This window comes from Salmo trutta, chromosome 18 (assembly GCF_901001165.1).
Source record: "Salmo trutta chromosome 18, fSalTru1.1, whole genome shotgun sequence".
Taxonomy (NCBI): Eukaryota; Metazoa; Chordata; class Actinopteri; order Salmoniformes; family Salmonidae; genus Salmo; species Salmo trutta.
Genome location: NC_042974.1, coordinates 31,589,907 through 31,613,111, shown reverse-complemented (window position 1 = coordinate 31,613,111; position 23,205 = coordinate 31,589,907). Strand labels below are relative to the sequence as shown.

The window sequence follows — 23,205 nt, the reverse complement described above, 5'->3', positions numbered from 1 at the left end:
CCAAGTCCAGAAGAACCTTATCCAGTCTAAGAGTTTAGTTTTGCAAGAATCTTATATGAAGTGTTCAATAGAGATATTGGTCTATAAGACTCACAAAGCAGAGGATCTTTCACAGGTTTTAACAAAACTGTCATCAGTGCCTGTTCAAGTGTGTCTGGGAGCTTTTCTGTCTCTATGGCATAATTAAACATACTGCAAAGAGGCTCAATTAGTTTGGGTAAAAAGGATCGATAGAATTCAATATGGAATCTGTCTAACCCTGGTGATTTTCCCCCAGCAGTGTTGAAAATGGATTCCCTAATTTCCTCTGATGTAATCTCTTTCTCCAAGTGCTCTCTATTCTCATCAGTTAAAGTTTGTAAATTGAGTTTGTTCAAAAACTCATGCATTGTGACAGGGGCAACCCCCTCAGACTTTTACAATGTTTTATAAATTTCTCTGAAGACTAGATTCATTTCCTCAGGACTGTGAACAACTGTGTTATTGGGTATCTTAATAGAGCTAATAACTCTACTAGAATCCTCTCGTCTTATCTGCCAAGCAAGCAACTTTCCTGCTTTATCTCCTTGTTCGTAGTGGTTTTGTTTTGTTCACCTGAGAGCATTTTCCGCTTTATGGGTCGTCAGAGTGATATATTCCAATCGCTTTGAGTCTAATTTTTGTAGAGTTGAGTCATCAAATGTTGCACTATGTTCATTTTCCAGATCTCTAATTTCATTCTCCAACGAATCTACTTGAGCCTTCTTCATCTTACGAGCACCTGAACTAAAGGATATGATTTACCCCCTCAGATATGCAAGGAGAGCTTCCCATAAAATTAAAGGGGAGGCAGAGTTGTTATTGGTGCTAAAAAAATATGTCAAAATGAGTGTTCAGAAATGTTACAAATGTGGGATTATTTAGTAAGTATGTGCCAAGCCTCCATTTTCTTGAGGGTGGCTGTGCTCTACTGACTGGTACTGAAGCCAGCAGGGCAGAATGATCTGATATACATCTTGGTAAGTACTTACACCCAGTAGTTAAACTTCCCTTGGCTGCAGGAATAAGAAATAAGTCAATTCTAGAGTAACTGTTATGGACAGGGGAATAAAATGAGTATTCTTTAACCTTTTGGTTGTGAAATCTCCATACGTCTACAAGTCCAAAATGTTTCATTTCTGCTTTTAACATTTTAGCTGCCTGTGTGAGGTTGACACTATTAGAGGAAGGTCTATCACTGGAAGGGTCCAGTACCAAGTTAAAATCCCCTGCCATTAAAATCTCTGATGATGGGCACGTTAACTTCAAAAAGATGTCTTGGTAAAATGTAGGATTCAATTGGTTAGGACCATACACATTCACAATGGTAATGGGTTCAGTGTTAATGAAACCTTGAATGATCGCAAACCTACCCCCTTTGTCTTTAATCTTAGATTGTATATGAAAGGGGCAATGCTTATTAATGAGTATGGCCACCCCTCTTGCCCGAGAGGTGAAAGATGAATAGTACACTTGACCCACCCACTCTCTCTTCAGTTTATCATGCTCAGAGTCAGTCAGGTGTGTCTCCTGAAGAAGAGCTATATCAACCTTATGCTGCTTTAGATAATTCAGAATGCGTTTGCGCTTGACTGGGCATTTAGTACCCCTAATGTTAAGTGTCATAAATGTATAGTTATTAGGTACCGACATCTTTAAAGAAAATAAGAAGTAGGGAAAAGGAAAGAAACAAAATTGCGTTGAGTGTATACAATGTGTATAAAATGAAATTATGAAAGCATAAAGTAGTAAACATCTCGTGAGCTAATACCCTGACCCTACCACAAACCCTGTGCCTCGCGGCGACAAAAGCGATGACCACAAACGCATCCCAGCAGGTCAGGAAAAAAGACATCAAGCTATGATGTATAAATGAAAACCTTTACCAGACGATAACTATCGTCTCTCAAATATAAAATAGGGACAAGTAGTTAAACAATCACCATCCTCCTGAGTTCACCCTCCCCCCCAAAATATTATATATACACACATGTACGCACATACACAAGTGTAAAGCTATCAGCTAGCTGGCAATTAGGCGGCCAGCCAGTGAGTAGCTTATCCCTGTCTCGGTATCACTAACGCTAGCATATATCTCTAACAGTAAACAAGACAGCAAACGTAAAAGCAGCTAAAATTCCCTGAAGTAATATAAACAACATAGTTAGTCTTGAAACCCAGTCAAAAGCCACATAACTATTTAACCAAACCCGACTGGACCTCTCTGCGTAAAATAAAAGTATACAGCAAAAATTTAACTACCTGGCATAGTGTGGATGTATAGTAGCTATAGCTACACCCTTGTAAACTTAGCGAGCTGCCTAAATAGCACAGCCAACATTAGCTATGATCCAACTTTACCTCGCCAATCATTATCCCGCTAGCCATCTAGCAGGCCATCCAGCCAGCCAGCCAGTCGATCATATGAGTGTCACGTCCTGACCAGTATAAGGGGTTATTGGTTATTGTAGTTTGGTCAGGACGTGGCAGGGGGTATTTGTTTTATGTGGTTCGGGGTTTAATGGGATATGTATTTATGTAAGAGGGGTGTTTCATTTATGTGTTCCGGGGTTTTTCTTGTTTTGTATTTCTATGGTTTTCTATATTGTGTATTTATTTGTGTTGGCCTGGTATGGCTCTCAATCAGGAACAGCTGTACATCGTTGTTGCTGATTGAGAGTCATACTTAGGTAGCCCTGTTTCACCTGTCCCTTTGTGGGAAGTTGTTGTTGTACTGCTGTGTGTTAGCCTGCAACACTGTTTGTTCAATCATTTTCTTTATTACGTGTTTAAATAAAGTTAAGATGCGCACTCAACCCACTGCGCCTTGGTCCATTACGTACGACAACCGTTACAATGAGTAATTTAATTGTTTCCTCATGTGCTAACAGTTCACTATCCACTGTATCCAAGTTCAAAAGACAGTTCCTCGGGGTTTAGTAGACGTGAACAAGTCAGGGAGTTCTTTCCTCATGTATGTTTCAGCCATCTTCACAGAGTCAAATGTGCGCTCACCATTCTTGGTTTTGATCCACAAAGTCGCTGGGTAGCGCAGGCCGTATGCCAAGCCAGCCTGAAGTAGAAGTCTCTTCAGTGGGGAGAAAGCCATCCTCCTGTTGTGTAGTGTGGGAGAAAGATCCGGAAAGATCATGATTCTGGCATCTCTGTACTTGAGCTCTCCCTTTGCGCGGGCAGCAGAGAGGATGCGAACAATGTCCTGGTACCGTATAAATTTAATGACAAATGCCCTGGGTGCAACCTGGCCAAGCAGCCGCCTCTGTAGGGTGAGATGGGCCCTCTCGATCTCCAGTGGGTGCGCGGGAGGGGGTAGATCCAGAATTTTGGGAATCCATTCCTGTAGAAAAGAGATCGCATCTCTTCCCTCCACGGCCTCTCGGAAACCTTGAAGTCTCAAATTCGAGCGCCTTTGGAAATTTTCATGATAATCAAATTTCTCCTCGAGTTTAGAGATAGCGTCCTCCAACTTCTTGTATTTTTAGTCCACTTCCTCGCGGACATCCAGGATGGCAGCCTGGTGGTCAGCATGGTCTTTTTCTAACTTTATCACTCGTCCCTTTGTGACTTTCTTGTCTTCGTGGAGTTTATCGACCAGTACATTCATTTTGCTGAGGCGTTCAGAAAGTGTCTCTTGGATTTTTGTTATACCCTTGTCTATCTCCATTCTGAACCATGCTAGTGCTTCTTCCGAGGTAGCATCCGCCGAGGCCGAAGGAGGGCTGTCAGAGAGGGGCATTTTTCCATGCCTCATCTGAGGTTTTGACATATTGGGCATCTTTTGCTTTGGCGATAAAACATCTATTGTAACTTCCAACTCACTGTTAACGAACAGGTAAACCGTGTCAAAATGCCTTAAAATTGTTTGAAAGTTCGAGGACGCTACGCAGATGCTTCTTGTTAGAGCATCACCATTGCCGGAAGACCCCCACTTCCTCCTCTATTCGTATTTAATGAATATCGGTTTTGTTTCAATCAAAGATAACAAACCGAGTGTTTTCCAGCTTACAATGTTAAGCTACACACTCTGATGAGCTTAGGCCGAGTAGATGAGCTCGGGGCAAAAATCTCCTTCCAGAGAGACATCAGGGACTGTAACATACTTGTTATGCAACAGGACAGTTAACCTGCGCTGCCCTCAAACCAAAGCATGCTGCCTGCTAATTATCTATAGGTTATGTTTCAACTTGTCAATTTCAAATTATTTTATAACAAGTTTTTTTATTAATAAAAAAAAATAATTAAAAAACAGTTTGAATTAAGGTGTGTTCCGCGTCCTCATTAATTCACATAAGAAGTAGCCCAGTTCACTGTTGCGGACAATTTATGTTTGAGGCTTTACTGAGCCAGAGAAACTTCTCTCTTCAACCAGAGCCCAAACACTTCCCCAGTGTTTCCCCAGATCAAGTATGAAGACATTGCACATCTCGAGTCAGGATTGTTCAAAGTTTTTCCCTCAGCACGTTTTATGGCTTGCGCCCGCATTGCCTTCAATGTTGTTTTCCTTACAAATTGGACTTAAGACAAATAATAACTTTGTAAATGTGTGCGTTCCTATCAAAGTAAGTGCCTAATTTTCTGTATATTCTGTTGTTGTTTCTAGTGTAGCATTCCGTATGTATATATGGATCGTAATGTATTTACTGTTTTATTCACGTTTTCAAGTACTGGTGGCAAATCATGCGTTCCGAATCCTGCATAGATTGTAATGGTGTAAAATACTTTTTGAAGGTTGTACTATTTATGATGAGCTAATGCTAAGCTATTTGCCAGCTATGTGTGGCGCCATATTTGTTGACAACATACAATGCATTCTGTTTGTCACGTAAGCGTCTGTCAGACCAAAGATGTTATAACAAGGGATAGTTCACTCGACTGACTTATGGTGCTTTCAAGACAACTGGGAACTCTGAAAAATACAAGGTCAAATCATGACGTCAGTGATCTTAAGGTCGGAAGGTCGAACCTCTCGAAAGAGGCCTGAGTTCCTGAGTTGGAATTCTAAGTTGGAGGACTGTTCAAAAGTATTTTTCCCAGACGGAGCTTTTTTTTATCGAGTTCCCAGTTGTTTTGAACGCAGCATCAGATTGTAAGGATGGTACCACAGGGTTGCCAGCTCAGACCGTCCTTTCCAGGGGTTTTCTTTTTATTTAGCGTATAAACTTATCCTGTGTTTGCCCCCCATTTATTGATAAATCCCCCATCATAGTAATATTTCCTGCATCATATCCCCCCACGATACCTTCCCCCATTTCTGCCCCCATAGACTTGAAAAAACCCCACAAATTAAATGAACCCTCCCCCACATCTGGGGTGATGATCTGTGAGGTGATAACATTGTATTTGCTTTGTGATTTGTCAAAAATGGTAAACACATTGTTAAGTCATGTGCTCCGGTTCTTGTATACACTGTAACAAGTACATCAAAGATTTGTAATATGCTGAAAAGTGGCCAAACTAAATTCATATTTTTCAGACAATGGGCACTGCTATTTTTGACTTTGACCTTGTTTGTTTGCGTCTTATGATGAATGGCATTCTGGGATTAGGGAGTTTTCTCTTGTCTAACATAAACAAAGATGGCTGCCATCATAAAGAATTTACCTGCTGTTAGCTTAGCTGACACGCATCTCTTTTCTAAATAATATTTCATTTCTCCCTTGTACTCACAAGAGATGTGGTACATTGTAAACAGCTCTAGCTGTTAGCTGGCAAACTTATGTTTTGTGTTTTTGTCTGCACATCCTGTTATTTAGACTGGTTTATGGAATGATTTTGGCTGTGGATGTGTTCCTTGTGATGTTTGTATGATAAAGTTTTGCGTTTATCTTTTACAATAAAAGGTGAAATTGAGGCATAAAGTTGTGAAGACCTTTATTTCCCAGTAGTACAAAACATTGTTTTGATGCTTTTCAGACAATGCTGTTTCGACGCATTTGTTGCTACTGTTCCAATCACATATTTGTGACGGTACGCTGCAGGCACGAGTCAACAATGATCACAAATATATGATCATACACCTCAAAGGTTTAATATGGAGGAATATTTAGCTTTCTCTGGTCATAGGAGTAACAACATGAATTGGTGCATGAGGCAGAATACTGTGGAAGACTGTCCCCTTTTCTCAGCGGAGGAAGGGAGAGGAGGGACGGTGAGTCGGGTGAGAGGCAGCCTCACTGCTGCTCCCTCCCTCACTTCCCTCAGTCTGACCATCAGATGTGCAGGCCATCAGTCCAGTAAAAAAAAAGAAGCTAATTATTATTCTCACTCAGCTGTGCTTCACAAGTAATACAACAAATTATCTATTTCCAGTGTGATCATATACCTTGAATTTTGAAATATAATTTCAAAATTATCTGAGAAGAACAACATTGGCAGGGCAATTCAAGCATAGCTAATATGCAGTGATAGTGTATTGGGCCTATAGCCTACTGCACAAACCTCCTTGCTACATAACTGTTTTTAATTGTTTAATGATCCATAGCCTTACATTTTTTAAGTCATGATTTAAAAAAAATCTGATCGGTAGATCTTGACTTGCATTTTGACTCAGAAAGTGATCTTGACTCAGAAAAAGTGTGTGACCACTGCATTAGAATGTTGTGTTTATACATGTTGAAGACTATATTTCCCAGCTGTCCCACCAACAACATCAGCTGTGGTGAAAGCAGCTGTGTGACCCAAGACTGGCGCTACAATGCCTCTGTGATATGTGCGTGCGTGCATAACTGCCAGCCTCAATCAAGTTAATCTGTACTCATATAGCACATTACAAACAAAGTGAGTGCAATCCAATGTGCTTCACTCGAAAGGAGGAAACTATGAATACGTGAACAGTGTGTGTATGTGCCTTCTGGAATGTAGACAGCTAAGCTCAGTGCTGTCTCTCTAACAACACACACTCCCATATTCCCATCACAAAGGAAAACAAACTACACCGCCAGGTGAAAACCATCTGTTGTGTGGTGTCTGTCTGCACTCAGTGTGTTCTTTTCTACTGCTCTCAAAAGGATGCCCCTCCTGAGATCTGAGATCTCTTTAATGATGTAGAGGATTTGGAGGACTCGTCCTACTCTCTCTCCAGCACACAGCCTTATGTAATGATTGTGATGCTTATGTAAGCAGAGAGAGAGGGTAGTCAAGTCTTTGTTGTTCCTCAGCAGCTCTCTGCCCCCAGCAAGCCATCACAGCTCCCGGAGCGCTCAGGTCAATCCTGCCTGATCCAGTCCAGATTTAAAAGTCAGGGATTTTAGGTATGTGCATGTGCGTGCACAAGCGTGCGTGTATTTGTGTGTGTGTGTGTGTGTGTGTGCGCACAAGCATGGGTGCGTGCTTATGTGTGTGTCAGGTTTGGCTTAAGACTGAATAGATTAGAAAAACAATAAAGAGCATCCTGTTTTGTGTATCTAAGTTATGTATAGAGTACATCTGAGATATGACCATCCACCAAAGTCATGAGAACAACCAAAGCCCTAAAGGGACAGATGTGGCCAGAGTGTGAGGGTCTCATGGGTAACACGCCATCCACTTAGGTCACACTTTGATGTCATACACAGCGGTGATAGGTCATCTTAAGGTCACATACTGTCAAGAGTCACATGGAGCAAAATTAGCACCACACACATACAGAAATCCCAATTGTTAACATGTTTGGACCCAGAATTAAATAAGGAAGCTGACCATATTTCACAAGAATTTACTTATATGTTGTGTAATGTTCTTTTGAGTAAAACCATTTTGTATTCTAACCCGCTTAACGTTTTTTTAACAGTAGTTACAACAGCCGTAGCTCCTCTAACACCCCTTACAGCACTTATGATGTCCTAATACTGTGTCATTCTCCTTAGTTTTACCAATCCATAACAGAGGATCGCGCTTTTTCCAGTATGGCAATAATGCACTTATCCAGACTTCTGCATTATGTTCAGTAGTATATTCTGTATTTCCAGCAATGGCTTATGTAACCAAAAGCATATTGTTTTGAGCCATCAGAAAGAACATGGAATAGACTTTAGTGTAGGGCTAAATAAGGGACAAAGCACTCAAAGCTATTACTGTGGCATCAGAATATTCACAGAATCTATGCTGAGATTACTCTATGAATGACCTCATCCCCATGGTAGCAATATCACTTTTTCACATAGGGGGCATGGGTCGACGGTCTCTAACTGGTAGTATGTTTACCAACCGCAGTCCTCGAGTAGCCCCAAGTAGGGTTGCAAAGGGTCGAAAACTTTCCACTAAATATCCTGGAAATTTTCTATGGGAAGTGAAGCCTGGGAATTTGGGGAATTATGCATAAATTCATCAAAAAAGTTAGCTTATAACAGTGAACTTTTTTTGTGTGATACACATAAGGCAAATATAGGTCTTGTGGCATATTTTTGTTAAATTATCCCTAATTCAATGGAATTGCAACCCTCCGCATGCACAGTGCATTCTTTAATCACATGTACAGCTGATTCTCAAGATCTTGCACACTACTGAGATGCTATTGAGCCCACACTACTACACTGCCTGAGCGAAGGACTACATGCTTTCTGGTAAGTGTTGATTACAATACTGGGTGGGGTGAATATATTTTATATGACATACATGATTTTTTGTTAACTAGTAAATAGTAGCCTACAGCAAAATGTGTTTATATTTTTTCTAACTTGTTAACAATTTCTGAAGTTAGTTTTTGGTACCATGTGGGTTTTAGCTTGCTTGAGCCAGCAAACAGAGGGGTGTTAATTCAACTGTTTCCATACATGTTTCATTTATCTTACAAAGGATAATCTAACTGCTTAACTATTTATCTGTACATGGAATTGCATTTGTTGTTTTTTTTACAATATTTTTTCTAATCTTTACAGGAAAATACCACGGGCACTATCTGATGTGTGGAGCCATTTCACTGCAGCTAACATAGAAGGAAAAGCTGTGTACATTTGCAAATATTGTGCCAAATCATATGTGAAGAATACAGCAAAGATGCAAAATCATCTGGCCAAGTGCACAAAGTTCCCTCAGCGCTCACAACAAACAACCTCTGACAAAAGTCCCTCTACTTCTTTCGAGGTGAAAATGATGAATCAGACACCTTATCGATAGCAACAGCTCATGGTCCTCATGGTTTTTTTTGTTGACTCAATGGAGGAACGTAGTCAGAGAAATGATGATGAATGTCTTGATCGAGCTGTGTATGCAACTGGTTCACCTCTGATGCTCACAGGCAATGTGTATTTGAAGAGATTTCTGAATGTTCATCGCCCAGCATACACCCCTCCAACCAGACATGCTTTATCTAATCATTTGCTAGGTGCAGAGTTCAACAGAGTTCAAATGAAGGTAAAGCAAATCATAGAGAAAGCAGACTGTATTGCAATCATCTCTGAAGGGTGATCGAATGTTTATCGGCAAGGAATAATTAACTACATCATCTCCACCCCTCAAGCAGTATTCTACAAGAGCACAGACACAATAGACAACAGACACACCGGTCTCTACATTGCAGATGAGCTGAAGGCAGTCATCGATGACCTTGGACCACAGAAGGTATTTGCACTGGTGACAGACAATGCTGCGAACATGAAGGCTGCTTGGTCTAAAGTGGAGGAGTCCTACACTCAGATCACACCCATTGGCTGTGCTGCTCATGCATTGAATCTGCTCCTCCAGGACATCATGGCACTGAAAACAATGGATACACTCTACAAGAGAGCCAAGGAAATGGTTAGGTATTTGAAGGGTCATCAAGTTATAGCAGCAATCTACCTCACCAAGCAAAGTGAGAAGAATAAGAGCACCACATTGAAGCTGCCCAGTAACACCCGTTGGGGTGGTGTTGACATCATGTTTGACAGTCTCCTGGAGGGGAAGGAGTCTCTCCAAGAATGGCCATATCTCAGTCTGCCGATATGGACAGCTCCATCAAGAGGATCCTCCTGGATGATGTATTTTGGGAGAGAGTGGTAAGCAGCCTGAAACTCCAGAAACCTATAGCAGTAGCCATTGCACAGATTGAGGGAGACAATGCCCTGCCCACTTCACTGTCGCTCCAAGCAGAGGAAACTGCTGTTCTGAAATACATCAAAAAGCATGAAGACTTCTGCCCGAAGCCCAATCACGCCACAGCGTACTTGTTGGACCCCAAGTATGCTGGCAAGAACATCCTGACTGGTGCAGAGATCAACCAGGCCTATGGTGTCATCACAACCGTGTTTCGCCACCTCAGCCTGGATGAGGGCAAGGTTCTTGGCAGTCTGGCAAAGTACACTTCCATGCAAGGGATTTGGGATGGAGATGCAATTTGGCAGTCGTGCCAACATATCTCATCAGCCACCTGGGGGAAGGGACTTTGTGGATCTGAGGCTCTTTCCCCTGTTGCCTCCATCATCCTCCAAATCCCACCAACATCAGCCACCTCAGAGCGCAACTGGTCCTTCTTTGGGTACACACACATCAAAGCCCGCAACAGGCTGACCAATACAAGGGTTTAAAAATTGGTGGCCATCCGGGCAAATTTGAAGCTTTTTGAGCCTGACAATGAGCCATCCTCAACCAGGTTGGAAAGTGACAGTAAAGATGAGGCTTCAGAGTCTGATGTTCAAAGGGTAAACATTGAGGAGTTCCAGGGAGAAGACATGGAAGCCTGAGAGGAAGACAACCAAAGCTTTAGTTTCTAGACTATCATTTTACAGATGTATGTTGAAAACGTTTTTGGGAGATGCGATGGATCATTGGGGATCATTCAATATTCCCTTACTTTTGTTGTTCAGTGAAATCATCCCATGTGAAGAGTCAACTCATTTAATTAAAATTCAATTCGTAACTAAATATTTCTTTAAAATTTCTATTGGAAGGATTTAATCATTTGCAATTATGTCTACTTAAGATAAGGTAAAAAGGTTTATGTTTCTGTCTCCTTATGATATGGTAAATATATCCAATGGAAAAAACACATCTACATTTAAATGGTAGTAATATTAATTTGCATAAATTTCCATTAATTCCCATATATTCCCGTTAATTCCCACGGAAAGTTTCCACCTCTGAATTTTCCCCAAAATGTGCAGCACAATTTTGTTGTGCCTCGGATTAGCTCACCCTATGTAACTAATTGATGGCTTGATGATTAGTTGAGAAGTTGAATCAGGTGTGCTTGTCTGGGTCTACAACAAAAAGGTGTACTGTTGGGGGTACTTGAGGACTGGAGTTGGAAAACACTGCTGTAATGTATGTGGACGTGTAGCTTTGTCCTTCCTGCAGGGGTGTCCCCCGATGCCAGGCTGAGGAGTGTCTCTGCTGGCATGACCTGTCAGTCTGGCCTCTTCCTCTCCAGCCCTCCACACACCTCTCTCCTCTCCAACCCTTCACACTCACACCTCTTAAGGCTTAATCTTAACTGGGAAACCAGTGGCTGCTGCTGATTGGCTGAATACCCGTGGCACGGTGTGGTTGGAATTGACAACAAAGAAATATGATGTCAAGTTTTGGAACTACCGGTAGTTTTTTTGAAAAGATATATAAAGCAATCTGTGCATAAATACACCTACTTCACTTTTGCATGTCAAAAACCGAATGACCACTGCTGCACATGCTGCCACTGTTTTGAACATATTAGATTATACTATACTGACCAAAAATATAAACACAACATGCAAAAATTTCAAGAGTTTACTGAGTTACAGTTCATATAAGGAAATCAGTCAATTTAAATAAATGCATTATTCCCTAATCTATGGATATCACATGACTGGGTGGGCCTAGGAGGATACAGGCCCACCCACTGGGGAGCCAGGCCCAGACAATCAGAATTAGTTTTTCCCCACAAAAGGGCTTTATTACATACAGACAGAAATACTCCTCAGTTTCATCAGCTGTCCAGGTGGCTGGTCGCAGGTGAAGAAGCCGGATATGGAGGTCCTGGGCTGGCATGGCTACACGTGGTCTGCGGATTTTAGTCCGGTTGGACGTACTGGCAAATTCTGTAAAACGACGTTGGAGCCAGCTTATGGTAGAGAATTTAAAATAAAATTATCTGGCAACAGCTCTGGTGGACATTCATGCAGTCAGCATATCAATTACACACTCCCTCAAAAATGTTGATATCTGTGGCATTGTGTTGTGTGACAAAACTGCACATTTTAGAGTGTCCTTTTATTGTCACCAGCACAAAGTGCACCTGTGTAATGAGCATTTCTGGGATCTTTACATATTTATATATTGCGTTTATATTTAGAATGAACAACTAGCTCATGAACAAACAAGGTTCACCAGGGAGAACACAACAAGCATGCAGATGCAATAAGTGTAACGCATTATCTAACTGGAGATAGCTAGCTAACATATAAGAGGGAACTGCCCCAATGAAATCGCAGGATTTCATAGAATAAATTATAACAGCACAAAATAAATGGACCGCCCTGGGGTGCTCAAATGTGCGTTCAGTCAGAACTTCTGGGTCTGCTCTAGTCTCCCACCCAATGAGTCTCTCGTGCCATACGGCTTACTTCTACACATGAAACTAGATCTGCTCAATCAGGTACAGATGGCGATAAAGCAAAAAGCTAATTGTAATTAACTTGTAAATAAATAATCATAACAGTCATGGGAGCCTGGGACCTGATAAACCTGACATCTACATCCAACAACAGTCAAAGGACAGAGGGATACATTAGCTAGAATCTTCTCATTGCGTATCTGGTAGGACAAAAAAATCTGTTCATCAGGTTCTACTGTAGGTGACAGGGCGACATGTATGGACTAAAACAACATAAAACAGTGTGTATACTAAAGCATGATTGAATTAATTAGCCAGCTACAATAATTCAGAAAAACATTGAGAAATAGTTTGGTCAATTCTTTGATCAAATTAACCAGTTATCTACCTTTGATAAGCAGCTAGTTAGCTATAGTTAGTGGTTAGCCTGCTAGCTAGTTAATTCCCATGCCAATTTCAAGTTTTTCAAAACGAATATCTGACTAAGTTGGAAATATGAAGTTATTTCAGAATGAAAGTTAACTGGCTAACTCATCATACAGCAAATAGCCATCATACATGGGCCATTCTGCTGCTGGCAGAATCACTGAGGGGCAGAATAGTAACCAAACAGCTTGTTTTGAAAAATATATATTTTTTAACAGGAAAATGTACACATTTACCACAATTTTATGAGCTTTTAAAACATAATCCATGTAATATATTTTATTTTACAAATGTTTGTTTTTGTTGACCAATCAAAAGTGGGGCGCCACCCCTAAAGCCCTAATGTGCCGGCCGACACTGTCAGAAACATATGCCTAAGTTTGCATGAATCATTCTTTTGTTCCATGTGATTTAACATTTTGGATTCAAACCTTGTGTGTAAAATATGTACAGTGCCTTCAGAAAGTATTCATAAACCTTGACTTATTCCACATTTTGTTGTGTTATAGGCTAAATTCAAAATGTATTTATAAAATATATATATATATATATATATCTCACCCATCTACACACAATACCACAGAATGACAAAGAGAAAACATGTTTTTAGAAATCTTTGCAAATGTATTGAAAATGAAATACAGAAATATCTCATTTACATACTGTAAGTATTTACACCCCTTTGTTAAAATTCTCCAAATTGAGCTCAGGTGATTTAGAAAGAAACACACCTGTCTATATAAGGTCCGATGGTTGAAAGTGCATATCAGAGCAGAAACTATACCATAAAGTCAGAGGAAATGGATGAGGCATATAGCTGGGGAAGGGTGTAAAACAATTTCTAGTGTTGAACGTTTCCAAGAGCACAGTGGTCTCCATCATTGGGAAATTGAAAAAATATGTAACAACCCAGACTCTACCTAGAGTTTGCCGTCCGACCAAACTGATCAACCGGGCAAGCAGGACCTTGGTCAGAGAGGTGACCAAGAACGCAATGACCACTCTGACAGAACTACAGTGTTCCTTGGTTGAGATGGGAGAACCTGTCAGAAGGACAACTGTCTCCACAGCACTTCACCAATCTGGGCTTTATGGGATAGTGGCCAGATGGAAGCCACTCCTGAGAAAAAGGCACATGACAGCACACCTGGAGTTTGCAAAAAGGCACGTGAAAGACTCTGAGAGCGTGAGGCAAAATATTCTGTGGTCTGATGAGACAAAATGTAACTCTTTGGCCTGAATGCAAATCGCTATGTCCGGAGAAAACCAGGCACAGCTCATCACCCGTCTAACACCATCCCTACTGTGAAGCATGGTGGTGGCAGCATCATGCTATGGGGATGTTTTTCAGATGCAGAGACGGGTAAGGACAGAAGCCCAGACTTCAAAATATGTTGAAAGACTTGAAGATTGCTGTTCACCGCCACTCCCCACCTAACTTAACAGAGCTTGAGAAAATCTGCAAGGAAGAATGGGAGAAAATCCCCAAACCCAGATGTGCAAAGCTGATTCGGACATACCCAAGATGACTCAAAGCTGTAATCTCCACCAAAGGTGCTTCTACAAAGTATTGACTCAGGGGTGTGAGTACTTAGATTTCCGTTTTTCATTTACAATAGATTTGGAAAATCTCTAAAAACATGTTTTTACTTTGTCATTTTGGGGTATTGTGTGTAGATATAAAAATATATTTAATACATTTTGAACTCAGGCTGTAACACAACAAAATGTGGAATAAGACAAGGGGTATGAATACTTTCTGAAGGCACTGTATGTGTTCATTGCATTCGGAAAGTATTCAGACCCCTTGACTTTTTACACATTTTGTTACATTTCAGCCTTATTCTAAAATGGATTGAATTGTTTTTTCCCCTCATCAATCTACACCCAATACCCCATAATGACAAAACAAAACGTTTTTTTGTTGTTGCAAATTTATTTAAAAAAAATCAAATATGAAATTTACATAACTATTCAGACCCTTTACTCAGTACTTTGTTGACACACCTTTGGCAACGATTATAGCCTTCCGTCTTCTTGGGTATGACGCTACAAGCTTGGCACACTTGTATTTGGGGAGTTTCTCTGCAGATCCTCTCAAGCTCTGTCAGGTTGGATGGGGAGCGTCGCTGCACAGCTATTTCAGGTCTCTCCAGAGATGTTCGTTCTGGTTCAAGTTTGGGCCGTTGTCCTGTTGGAAGGTGAACCTTCGCCCCAGTCTGAGTTCCTGGCACTCTGGAGCTGGTTTTCATTAAGGATCTCTCTATGCTTTACTCCCTTCATCTGTGCTGTAGACTCACATTAAGCATCTCCAATCCAGAATTAAATCTAGAATCGGCTTCCTATATCGCAACAAAGCATCCTCACTCATGCTGCCAAACACACCCTCGTAAAACTGACCATCCTACCGATCCTCGACTTCGGTGATGTCATCTATAAAATAGCCTCCAACACTCTACTCAACAAACTGGATGCAGTCTATCACAGTGCCATCCGTTTTGTCACCAAAGCCCCATACACTACCCACCATTGCGACCTGTACGCTCTCGTTGGTTGGCCCTCGCTTCATACTCGTCGCGAAACCCACTGGCTACAGGTTATCTACAAGTCTCTTCTAGGTAAAGCCCCGCCTTATCTCAGCTCACTGGTCACCATAGCAGCACCCACTCGTAGCCGGCGCATCTCACTGGTCACGGCCAAAGCCAATTTCTCCTTTGGCCGCCTTTCCTTCCAGTTCTCTGCTGCCAATGACTGGAACGAACTGCAAAAATCTCTGAAGCTGGAGACTCATATCTCCCTCACTAGCTTAAAGCACCAGCTGTCAGAACAGCTCACAGATCACTGCACCTGTACATAGGCCATCTGTAAACAGCCTTCCTATCTACCTTCCTCATCTCCATATTGCATTTATTTATTTATTTATCTTGCTCCTTTGCACCCCAGTATCTCTACTTGCACATTCATCTTCTGCACATCTACCATTCCAGTGTTTAATTGCTATATTGTAATTACTTCGCCACCATGGCCTATTTATTGCCTTAACTAACCTCATTTGCACTCACTGTATATAGACTATGTTTTCTTTTGTTCTACTGTATTATTGACTGTATGTTTTGTTTATTCCATGTGTAACTCTGTGTTGTTGTATGTGTCGAATTGCTACGCTTTATCTTGGCCAGGTCGCAGTTGCAAATGAGAACTTGTTCTCAACTAGCCTACCTGGTTAAATAAAGGTGAAAGAAAAAAAGAAAAAATCTTTCCCTTGATCCTGACTAGTCTCCCGGTCCCTGCTGCTGAAAAACATCCCCACAGCATGATGGTGCCAGGTTTCCTCCAGACGTGACGCTTGGCATTCAGGCCAAAGAGTTCAATCTTGGTTTCATCAGACCAGAGAATCTTGTTTCTCATGGTCTGAGAGTCCTTTAGATGCCTTTTGGCAAACTCCAAACGGGCTGTCTGTAACGCCCTGGCCATAGAGAGGGGTTTTTGTTCTCTGTTTTGGTTAGGCCAGGGTGTTACATGGGTGGGCGTTCTATGTTTATTTTTCTATGTTGGTTTGTTTCTTTGGTTGGCCGTGTGTGGCTCCCAATCAGGAACAGCTGTAGTTCGTTGTTGCTGATTGGGAGTTATACATAGGCAGCCTATTTTTCCTTTGGGGGTTGGTGGGTGATTATTTTCTGTTTAGTTTTGTACCTAGCAGAACTGTAGGCTGTCGTTCATTTTGTTTGAAGTGTTTCTATTAATTAAATATTGAATATGAACACTCACCACGCTGCGCTTTGGTCCCCTACTTCCACAGACGACGGCTGTTACAGAATCACCCACCAAGAAACGGACCAAGCAGCGGAGGAAGGAGAAGCACCAGGAGAGGGGCAGTATGGACTCGTGAAGATGGGAAGAATTACTGGACGGTAAAGGACCATGGGCTTAAGCTGGGGAGTATCTCCGCCCGCAGTGGGAGATCGAGGCAGTGATAGCTGAGAGGCGCTGGTATGAGGCAAGGGAGCGCAACAGGCACGAGAGGCAGCCCCCAAAAATTTTTTGGGGGGGCACACGGGGAGTGTGGCAGAGTCAGGTTGGAGACCTGAGCCAACTCCCTGTGCTTACAGGAGGCAGCGCAGGCACCGTGTTATGCGGTAAAGCGCACGGTGTCCCCAGTACGCGTTGATAGCCCGGCACGCTACATGCCAGCCCCCCGCAAGTGCCATGCGAGAGTGGGCATCGAGCCAGGTCGGAGTGTTCCAGCTCAGCGCATCTGGTCTCCGGTGCGCTGTCTCGGTCCAGGCTATCCTGCACCCGCCCGCCAGCCGGGCGCAGCCAGGGTCGCCCGCCAGCCGGGCGCAGCCAGGGTCGCCCGCCAGCCCGGGCGCAGCCAGGGTCGCCCGCCAGTCCTCCGGCGCAGCTAGGGGTGCCACCTAAGTGGGCTAAGCCAAGGGTGGAGCGGGGTCCACGTCCCGCACCAGAGCCGCCGCCGTAGGAGGGCCCACCCAGACCCTCCCCTTCAGAGTCAGGTTTTGCGGCCGGAGTCCGCACCTTTGGGGGTTACAGTAACACCCTGGCCATAGAGAGGGGTTTTTGTTATCTATTTTGGTTAGGCCAGGGTGTTACATAGGTGGGCGTTCTATGTTTATTTTTCTATGTTGGTTTGTTTCTTTGGTTGGCCGTGTGTGGCTCCCAATCAGTAACAGCTGTAGTTCGTTTTTGCTGATTGGGAGTCATACATAGGCAGCCTGTTTTTCCTTTGGGGTTTGTGGGTGATTGTTTTCTGTTCAGAGTTTTTCCTGACAGGACTGTTTTGCTGTCGTCTTTGGTTTATTTTTGTAATGTGTTCTCTTGTTTCATTACATTTCTAAGATGAACACACATCCTCCGCTGCACCTTGGTCTCTTTCTGACGACGGCCGTTACACTGTCATGTGCCTTTTACTGAGGAGTGGCTTCTGTTTGGCCAATCTACCATAAAGGCCTGATTGGTGGAGTGCTGCAGAGATGGTTGTCCTTCTGGAAGGTTCTCCCATCTCCACAGAGGAACTCTGGAGCTCGGTCAGAGTGAACATCAGGTTCTTGGTCACCTCACTGACCAAGGCACTTCTCCCCCGATTGGTCAGTTTGGCAGGGCGCCCAGCTCTAGGAAGAGTCTTGGTGGTTCCAAACTTCTTCCATTTAAGAATGATGGAGGCCACTGTGTTCTTGGGGACCTTCAATGCTGCAGAAATGTTTTGGTACCCTTCCCCAGATCTGTGCCTTGACCCAATCCTGTCTCGGAGCGCTACAGACAATTCCTTCAACCTCATGGCTTGGTTTTTGCTCTGACATGCACTGTCAACTGTGGGACCTTATATAGACAGGTGTCTGGCTTTCCAAATCATGTCCAGTCAATTGAATTTACCACAAGTGGACTCCAATCAAGTTGTAGAAACATCTCAAGGATGATCAATGGGGCTCCCGAGTGGTGTAGTGGTCTAAGGCACTGCATCTCAGTGCAAGAGGCGTCACTACAGACCCTGGTTTGATTCAAGGCTGTATCACAACCAGTCGTGATTGGGAGTCCCATAGGGCGGCGCACAATTTGCCCTGCGTCGTCCGGGTTAGGGTTTGGCCGGGGTAGGCCGTCATTGTAAATAAGAATTTGTTTTTAACTGACTTGCCTAGGTTAGATAAAAAGGTTAAATAAAAAAAATATTTAAAAAATGGTAACAGGATGCACCTGAGCTCAATTTCGAGTCTCATAGAAAAAGGTCTGAATACTTATGTAAATGAAGTATTTCTGTTTTTATACATTTAGTTAATTGCAAACATTTTTTTTTTTAAACTGTTTTTGCTTAGTCATTATCAGGTATTGTGTGTAGATTGATGGGGGTCATTTTTTATTTAATCCACTTTGGCTGTAACGTAACAAAATGCGGAAAAAGGGAAGGGGTCTGAATACTTTATGAATGCACTGTATGCTTTCCTACTGCTTCAAAACAAAGAGCAAAATACCATACTGGATAGAGCTTGATCCTCTGTTATGTGTTTTAAGACATGGTAAAAGATGCCCCAAAAGGGCTTTATTCAGTTGATTCATGGACAAATTTGACCCCAACCCTCGCCACTACCAAGAATCACTGAACTGAAATAAGCTGAAGTGTACTCCAGCAGAAAAGCCCTCTCTTTATTGATGGAGAGAGCTATTTTGCTTATCTAATCATCTTGTTCTGTTGTTGTTGATATAGTTATTTGTTGGTTTGTTTTTTCTGGTTGGCGTGTGGTTGAAGTATTTGTAATGACTCGCACCATGTGTGTGTGCCTTTGTATATGTCTGTGTGTTTGTGTGTGAATTTCTGAGTAGTGAAGCCATACTTGTTAGTTGTGCTGTTGGCAGCAGGGTTGGTTGGATGAGTGGGTCCCTGAGTGGTTACCCTAGATAAGAGTAGGCAGCACTGGGTACAGAGTGGACAATAGCCCTGGGTCTGCTTGCTTTGGCTGCAGAGCCACTGTGTAAAATGCATTCCGGTGTGTTGCCTACTGGGAGAATGTGTCTGTACTGCACTTATGGTGGTAGGAAGGGAGGGATCAACCTAATTTTATTTGTCACATGGCCCGAATACAACAGGTGTAGACTTTACCATGAAATGCTTAAGTATGAGGCCTTCCCAAAAATGCAGAGTTAAAAATAGTAACACAAGAAGAATAAAATACACAAGAATTAAGCTATACTGAACAAAAATATAAACGTAACATGTAATGTGTTGGTCCCATGTTTCATGAGCTGAAATATCCAAGAAATCTTCCATATGCACAAAAAGCTTATTTCTCTCAAGTGATGTGCACACATTTGTTTACATCCCTGTTAGTGAGCATTTCTCCTTTGCCAAGATAATCCATCCACCTGACATGTGGCGCATATCAAGAAGCTGATGTTTTCTTCTGTCTTTTCCTTTTTTCTCTTTAGTTCATTCTCTTGGTTGTTGGTGCATTGGGGGGTTCTTAGGGGTTGGGGAATGGAATTCATTTTATTATTATTATTTTTTCTTCCGGGGGCGGACTGTGGGAGGGGTCTTGAATGGTTGAGGGACAGCTATTAGGGAACTGTGGGGAGGATCTTGGAGGGTTCGGGTTCACGTTTTTTGGCCTGGTGGTAGAGTGGTCAACATGCCCTTGAGCAGAGCATTGACCTTGGATGCTGCTGTGTGTCGCTCTGAATGGGAATCTGTTGGATGACTGGTATGATGTCGTTATTGAGCAGCTTCACTGCAAGTATAGTGTATGTTTAGAATATTCAATAAATAATATCATTTTGGGGGGGGGGTTTATTTAAAGAAAAAGCTGATTAAACAGCATGATCATTACACAGGTGCACCTTGTGCTGGGAGCAATAAAAGGCCACTCTAAAATGTGCAGTTTTGTCACACCACACAATGCCACAGACGTCTCAAGTTTTGAGGGAGCGTGCAATTGGCATGCTGACTGCAGGAATGTCCACCAGAGCTGTTACCAGAGAATTGAATGTTAATTTCTCTACTATAAGCCGCCTCCAACATCCTTTTAGAGAATTTGGCAGTACGCCCAACCGGCCTCACAACCGCAGGCCAAGTGTAACTACGCCAGCCCAGGACCTCCACATCCGGCTTCTTCACCTGCGGGAACTTCTGAGACCAGCCACCCGGACAGTTGATGAAACTGTGGGTTTGCACAACCAAAGAGTTTCTGCACAAACTGTCAGAAACGTCTCAGGGAAGCTGATCTGCGTGCTCGTTGTCCTCACCAGGGTCTTGACCTGACTGCAGTTTGTCGTAACCGACTTCAGTGAGCAAATGCTCACCTTCGATGGCCACTGGCACGCTGGATGAATCCCAGCGTGTTTGGTGTCGTGTGGGCCAGCGGTTTGCTGATGTCAACGTTGTGAGCACAATGCCCCATGGTAGCGGTGGGGTTATGGTATGTGCAGGTATAAGCTACGGACAACGAACACTGGTTAGAGCCAGTTCCTCTGTCCAGTGTCTGTGTTCTTTTGCCTATCTTAATCTTTAATTTTTATTGGCCATTATGAGATATGGGTTTTTATTTGCAACTCTGCCTAGAAGGCCAGCATCCCGGAGTCGCCTCTTCACTGTTGACGTTGAGACTGGTGTTTTGCGGGTACTATTTAATGAAACTGCCAGTTGAGAACTTGTGAGGCGTCTGATTCTCAAACTAGACACTCTAATGTACTTGTCCTCTTGCTCAGTTGTGCACCGGGGCCTCCCATTCTTTCTATTGTGGTTCGAGCCAGTTTGCCCTGTTCTGTGAATCGAATAATACACAACGTTGTATGAGATCTTCAGTTTCTTGCCAATTTCTCGCATGGAATAGCCTTCATTTCTCAGTACAAGAATATACTGATGAGTTTCAGAAGAAAGTTCTTTGTTTCTGGCCATTTTGGCCTGTAATTGAACCCCCAAATGCTGATGCTCCAGATACTCAACTAGTCTAAAGAAGGACAGTTTTATTGCTAACTTTAATCAGGACCACAGTTTTCAGCTGTGCTAACACAATTGCAAAAGGGTTTTCTAATGATCAATTAGCCTTTTATTATAAACTTGGATTAGCTAACACGATGTGCCCCATTGGAACACAGGAGTGATGGTTGCTTATAATGGGCCTCTGTACGCCTATGTAGATATTGCATTAAAAAATCAGCTGTTTCCAGCTATAATAGTCATTTACAACATTAACATAGTCTACACTGTATTTCTGATCAATTTGATTTTATTGTAATGGACAAAAAATGTGCTTTTCTTACAAAAACATGGACCTTTCTAAGTGATCCCAAACTTTTGAACGGTAGTGTACATCTGTGCTCTTTCATCTTTTCTCAAATGTGGTCATATTTCCCTTGTTTTTGTTTCCCACACAAGGCTTGGCTCTCTCTGTCACTCATCCCGCTCTCCACTCTCTCTCTATCTCGCTTTCTCTTGCTCGCTCTCTCTCTTCTCATCCCCCCTCTGTCTCTCTCTCTCTCTCCACTCTCTCTCTCTCTCTCTCTCTCTCTCTCTCTCTCTCTCTCTCTCTCTCTCTCTCTCTCTCTCTCTCTCTCTCTCTCTCTCTCTCTCTCTCTCTCTCTCTCTCTCTCTCCTCTCTCTCTCTCTCTCTCTCTCTCTGGGGCCTTGTCAATTCCTATGAGTTGAGATGGCTGTGTTGTGTTTGGGCACTGAGGACAGACTGAAGCTGGCTGACTCACACAACCTCTTGGGTGTTCAGAGTGAGAATGTCACCGCACATTGAGCAGCCATCACCACGCATGCACACACACTGCTCCACTCACAAATACACACAAACAAACACGCAATCATGGCAAGGCTATTTTTAGGACCTGTCACTCAAATAGACTGTGTATGGTTGTGCCAGTGCACGTGTCTCTGCTGCACTAAATGAGACTGTGTTTCTCCCTGTTTAGTAATATATGTGTGTGTGTGTTTTCTCTCCAGCGTTACATGAGTTCCCCACAGACCTGTTCACCAACCAGGAGCGCACAGAGGGAGCGGTGGCCCTACACGTCCTGTTTGTGAGTGTCCAACCCCTCAACACACACACCAACACACACCTGTACGCACACTCTACTATACATACACTTTTGCCACGCTACTTGCCACTGACTGTGTGATGCACTGACCATACATTTAAAAGCAGGATTGTTTTTATCTCTGGCTGGCTGGGGTGCTAGATGTTGGACAGAGGCTCAGCTGACATAGTGTCTTGGCTTAGGATACTTTCGCACAAAAGACATTGACATTGAACTAAGGGACACTATATGTGCATCACATGAAGAAACTCAAGGTTCCAGAACACTGCAGAGATCACCAAGTTTGTTCATGCATGGGTATGTTTTTGTTTTGTGCTACTCCTCTGTAGGCCATGTACATGTTCTATGCACTGGCTCTGGTGTGTGACGACTACTTTGTTCCCTCTCTGGAGAAGATATGCGAGGTAAGAAGGTTATACACTATTCTGTAGCAGGGTCGGTGTCAACTCATTTGGAATTTCAAGGACACAATTCTTCTTTTCAAGATGTGCTTTCTACTCTCTGTCTCTCTCTCTCTCTCTGTCTCTCTCTTTCAGCGTCTACATCTTAGTGAGGATGTGGCAGGTGCAACCTTCATGGCAGCCGGCAGTTCAGCTCCTGAACTCTTCACCTCTGTTATCGGTGAGACATGTACAGACACACGGATGGACACATCTTTGTCATTTATTAGACACATTCCATTTGGCACAAACTGATTGAATCAATGTTTTTTTTCA

The 23,205-nt window shown here is 42.8% G+C and overlaps 1 protein-coding gene across 1 annotated transcript in view; it reads left to right on the top strand.

Moving 5' to 3' along the window:
* The window catches only part of LOC115153199 (sodium/potassium/calcium exchanger 3), a 163,134-nt gene that overhangs the window by 119,324 nt on the left and 20,605 nt on the right, over nucleotides 1-23,205 (top strand). Inside the window, exons 3-5 of the mRNA XM_029698391.1 lie at nucleotides 22,395-22,471; nucleotides 22,819-22,893; nucleotides 23,026-23,110. Of these exons, the coding sequence (XP_029554251.1) occupies nucleotides 22,395-22,471; nucleotides 22,819-22,893; nucleotides 23,026-23,110 (237 nt within the window). The remainder of the gene's footprint in view (nucleotides 1-22,394; nucleotides 22,472-22,818; nucleotides 22,894-23,025; nucleotides 23,111-23,205) is intronic.